Consider the following 4,817-nt stretch of genomic DNA (forward strand, 5'->3'; position numbering starts at 1 on the left):
CTTGGAGATGCAACAACGACGGACGAGGCTTTGGCGAAGTCGACACTCGAACAACTTCCGTCGCTTCAACGCGTGACCCTCGTCCGGTTCGTCCTGTGGATGGCGGTTGCGGTAGTGAAAGATCCAGGAAAGCGCATCGGCGACAACTCAGGATTGAGCAAAGAGCCAAGAGGCTTGCGCCATAAGATCTTTACGTTGACGACTGGTTGACGACTGGTTGAGCAATATGTTAGCAACATATTGAAATAACCAAAGGCGTAGTACTCACTTGATAGTACGAGCTCGTCTATGACCATCCGCTGCGCCTGCTACACCTTAATGTTGGTTCAGTGGCGTTTGAGGCTGGCTGGATTAAACCCGTTGCAGTTGTGCGGTTGGAGGTGATCATTCTGGGCCACTGGCGCTCGGATGTTTCCGCGTGACGCCCACCTTCGTCCTTTGGATCATTGGATGCCTAGGTTATACGGATTGCGATTTCTGTAAAGAGACCGTCAAAAACCGGGAATGATCCAGTGCAGCATAAGTACTCACGAGATACAAACTTCCCGTCCAATCATGAGTAAAAACGCAGTGCACGGATTGCATTTTCTCAAAGGACCTGATATTAGGTGTCAGGATAATGAGCGGGAGAACGGATAACGGAATAGCAAAGAACACTTTACCGCTCTTATGCCAATTCATGGGTTTCCATGAGAAAGAGGTGCGGCAGAAGTGAGCGACTGGGCCCAACAAAGTTGAAGCCTTATGGAATACGTATTCGAAGATTGCCCGTAGACCGGAAGGTCGTGGGCGGGCGATAGAAGTCATCTACGCACACCGCATTGGGCGAGAAAGTGATGGTGGGCATGATCACGTAGAGTCAATGAGGACTAACGAAAGGATTGATAAGAGATATTGATAGAGGGCAGAAAATACGCTACTGGATCGGATATTGGTATTGTCCCAGAAATGAGATGAAGCACAATGCGTCATGAGGTAGATGGTCATATTTGTTCTTGACCACCATCGCATCATGCCTTGACGTCGACCAAGACACATCCAATACGTCGCAGGGACTACGGGACCGCCGGTTATCCCTGTCATTGGCTTTGCACCAGATCAGCCTGAGGCCATTTGATAGCTGAAGCTGGGTTGGATAACTCTGAGGTGCCTTTGCCACCTATGCCGCCAGTTTCGCTTTCTAATGTTCCCTGAAGCCCTGCAACGCTATCGTGCAGTTTCACCTCACAGATATGCTGCTCTGGCGGCACTGACTCCGAGAGCTTCTCTGTTAATTTTCAACTCGCCATATCCGAAGCAGGATGTTCAACGTTAACTCACGTCTTCTCAACTCTCGTATTCGCCATTTGATGTCCCCTTTGTGCAAGAAAAGGATCCACTACCGTGCTCTGTCGAACACTCATCACCACCATCCACTTACGAGGCTACGGTTGCCGACCACCCAGCAGCCTCAGACCAGTCAGAACTCCAACCACCCGGGTCCATTGACCATCTTTCAGCGCGAATCACCACCGCGTTTGACCACCTCCCTTCTTCTTTCGAAGTCTTTGCCAGGACAGGCGAACGACACCTTCAGTATCCTCTCTCATCGTCGTTTGATTGTCATACGTGCCTTGAAATCAACAGAAATCATCCGCGATCTTTGAGGATGTCCGGCTCATTGAGCCAGTTTCATTTACGCGGAACGTCCAAACGTCTCCAGAGAGAAACCGGAGATCAGCTCACTAGTGAGTATGCACCTCCTTCTCATGCTAATCCTGTGATTAATGAATCGACCGATAGCTATCTCTTGTACTATGTCTCAAGAGGACCTATCTCTCCAAGCCCCAGTTGGCTTCTTCGGGAAATTCATGCAATATTCAATCTTCTGGGCCTTGTCCAGCCGCATGGAATCACAGTTGCCCAACTTCTTCTGGCCTGATTTTCTTCCCCACTCTCAACCAGCGCTACTGCTTGACGCCTCTTGGACAACAATATCAAAGCCATATGACGTATGTCAGGCGTGTGTCTGCGGTCTGTTATGATTCCTCTTCTTTCCGCTCCGGAATTGATAGCAGTGTTCATGGACCGATGACATTTCAGGCACGGGCGGTTGACCACCTACATAACCAGTATTCCGAGCTTAACTTGTCTCCCACCTTTGTTTAAATAGAGGGACTCGGTTTCGACTTCGCGATCGCTTTGATGATGGCGATCTAGACGCGCGTTACGCTCGTTTCATCCGCCAGTTGTTTCCACGACGCAGGTCCCCGCCGCGTGGTATGCTTCGGAGAGTCTGCTCTCCTTGTCCACATCAACGCAACTAGGAGTGGACTGACATTTGGTACGTTCTTGCATTGTCAAAGGCTTAGGTTATCTCACCGACGCGCGCTTAACAGCATGTCGGGCTCCACCTCACCTTATTTCCCTCATTTCCTTTGGGAGTTCTGTCCGTCGCATGTGTACGTCGACGACAACCTTCAATCATACCTGTCTTAAATCTCTACAACGGAACTGGTAAACCTGCAAACAAACAACGTGTTCACATATACGATGTGTAAGATAACGAATTAAACGAAGCATACGAGATAAGACTTCAACTCTGGCTTTCTTGATGTCGAGACTCAGAAAATCTTCAAAGAAGCTGAGCAAAGCTTCACGAAGCTTGAGTCTGATGCTCGGTCGGTGGTGACCGATATTCTGGACCGAACTGTGTGGAGCGAGGAAAACACCAAGCGATCCATACCATTCAATCGACGGGATGTCGAAACCTTGTGCAAATACTTTGTCTTTCTTCGTTTCCGCAACAGCGCAGCGTACCGTTAGATAGTTGTCAGCCTTCAGATATCAGGCTACGAGGAGCCCAAAGACGGACTAAACTTCAATCCTTATAAACCGTCCATCGCCAAGCACCGCAAGCGACTTATTTTGCATGGGTTCGTTGACTTTTTGGAGCATTCTTGGGCGGATGGCGTCATAGGGTCGCCTTCAGACCAATGGTTGCCTATGGGGAGGTCTGTGGATACTTTTCCAGACATAATGAACCTTTACTGCTGGGGCTTATGCCAAGCAGAGGTCTGCGTTGGCATAGCTTGCGAGGACAGGAGTTCATCCTTGCAGATTGCTGTTTTGGTAGTCTGGATGAGGGATTTGATGAGGATCCGCCGTGCGTTGACCGTTTTTCTTTCAAAGTGCTGATGAAGATCTGAAATTGTCGTTATATTCATCAGGGAATGCTGTGGTCTCTTTTTCCCCGTCTTCCCAACCCTTGCTCTCTACATTCACGGCACGGGCGTCAGACGTCCATTTCCGAAATGCCATGATCCTACAAACTTGCCTACAGCTCCTTTACTTCTCTCTCCGGACGGTTGCATTTTCCATATCGTATGCCGAGTTTCGGTGGATCCAAGAGCATCAGGACTATAGCCGCTTGAAGCAACGATGTCGACGAAAGTTTCTGCAGGAGACAGTCACCAAGATTCTGGTCGTGAAAGGGTCTGTGATTTTGACTGATCTCTTGCATCGAAGAATTGGACAGGCATCAATATGCACGCGAGCCGTCGTCAAACCCAGGACCTTCGGATACGTTACTTGCAGTGGAACGATTTCGTATAATCATAAAAGTTACCAGTTTGACTCCGTAGCTCAACCGTAGCTTGACCGATTGATACTCAAATTACTAGCACAACGTCCATCACAATTTTGTTATCTCCCAGAACATCACGGGCACTCATTGATTGCTATCACTTCCTATTTTCACGACAATTTACGCGGCAGTACCTACATACCTTCCTCTGCCTGAGGCATCTCGCGCCCAAGGACGCAGACGTGACGGTTCTGGCGTTGATGATGCCAAGAATCAGGAATGCGGGATACAGGCGAAGAACTGGGTTTACGGCCGTGCAGCGGGCCCAACCAAAAGTGATTGGAAGCCGTGCAAGTATATGTGATCTACGTCCGTGTCAGGGAGCAGAGGGTGCGGTGGGTAGAGGTATGTGTATCTAAGAGATCTCGCAGCACAGAGAGGAGGTTGCGAGGATGAAGCGGCTCAGCGGAGGAGGGTGAGGGGAAGTGGGTAAGCTCGTACTATGTACTGTCGCTTTCGAAAGAGGTGGGGGATGGAACAAACTTGAACGCGTTGGTGAAATTAGAATTTATTGAATTGGCTAAAAATGTGGGAGTGGGGAAGGATGAGTTCCCCGCGGTGTGAAAAATAGACGTAATGACTTCAAGGTAAATGGTTGCGCTGTGGCCATAATTTGTCCACCAAGTAGCAAATAATAAGTAATCGTGAAGCTACGGATACATATACTTCCAGCTGAAGAATTTTGAGCAATGTACCGTGTCTACGCCCGTTGCCATTCGGGTGGCGACTCGGAAGCCCAAAGCAACTCCTCAAGCCATCGATGATAAGCCGTCAACGCAAGGAGATGGCGCGTTTGAGTTCCAGGGCATGACAAGAAGAAGAATCATTGCCCAGAGACTGACTCTCTTCTTCAAGCCCATCTTGCGAGTAATATTCATCACTTTGAGGGCCGTGAATCCTCGCGCGTGTAGCGTGGCGATAACGTGAATCTGGAGAGAGTACTAGGTGGGACTTTGCACCCAAATGCGTATACCTTTGCCGGAGATTTCAATTGGGGAGCCCAAAGTCGGTGATGATGGCATACCCATGCTCATCGATCGGAATGTTTCCTTTTTCTGAGTTGGGGGTCAGCGGGGAGCACGAGAGGACGAAGGAAGGGGCCTGACTCCTTTCAAGTCCCCATGGACGATGGTAGGCCTGAATGTATGCAGATAGGCAATGACAGAAGCCACATGGACGAGCTACAACGAGG

At 49.4% G+C, this 4,817-nt stretch overlaps 2 protein-coding genes across 2 annotated transcripts; one reads left to right on the forward strand and one right to left on the reverse strand.

The window, feature by feature from the left end:
• Positions 1-443: 443 nt before the first annotated feature.
• LACBIDRAFT_309826 (uncharacterized protein) lies at positions 444-807 on the reverse strand (the record flags this gene model as incomplete). The annotated part of the gene is made up of 3 exons (XM_001887127.1): positions 444-477; positions 532-598; positions 663-807. The coding sequence occupies 3 exons, from the start codon at positions 805-807 to the stop codon at positions 444-446; spliced, it is 246 nt and encodes an 81-aa protein (XP_001887162.1).
• An 841-nt stretch (positions 808-1,648) lies between these two features.
• LACBIDRAFT_332564 (uncharacterized protein) lies at positions 1,649-3,413 on the forward strand (the record flags this gene model as incomplete). The annotated part of the gene is made up of 7 exons (XM_001887071.1): positions 1,649-1,727; positions 1,783-1,991; positions 2,200-2,323; positions 2,352-2,441; positions 2,810-2,993; positions 3,014-3,145; positions 3,323-3,413. 7 exons carry the CDS (start codon positions 1,649-1,651, stop codon positions 3,411-3,413), a joined length of 909 nt encoding a protein of 302 aa, XP_001887106.1.
• Between the last annotated feature and the right edge of the window lie 1,404 nt (positions 3,414-4,817).

The sequence above is a fragment of the Laccaria bicolor genome, genomic scaffold (assembly GCF_000143565.1).
Source record: "Laccaria bicolor S238N-H82 LACBIscaffold_42 genomic scaffold, whole genome shotgun sequence".
In the NCBI taxonomy this organism is placed as follows: domain Eukaryota; kingdom Fungi; phylum Basidiomycota; class Agaricomycetes; order Agaricales; family Hydnangiaceae; genus Laccaria; species Laccaria bicolor.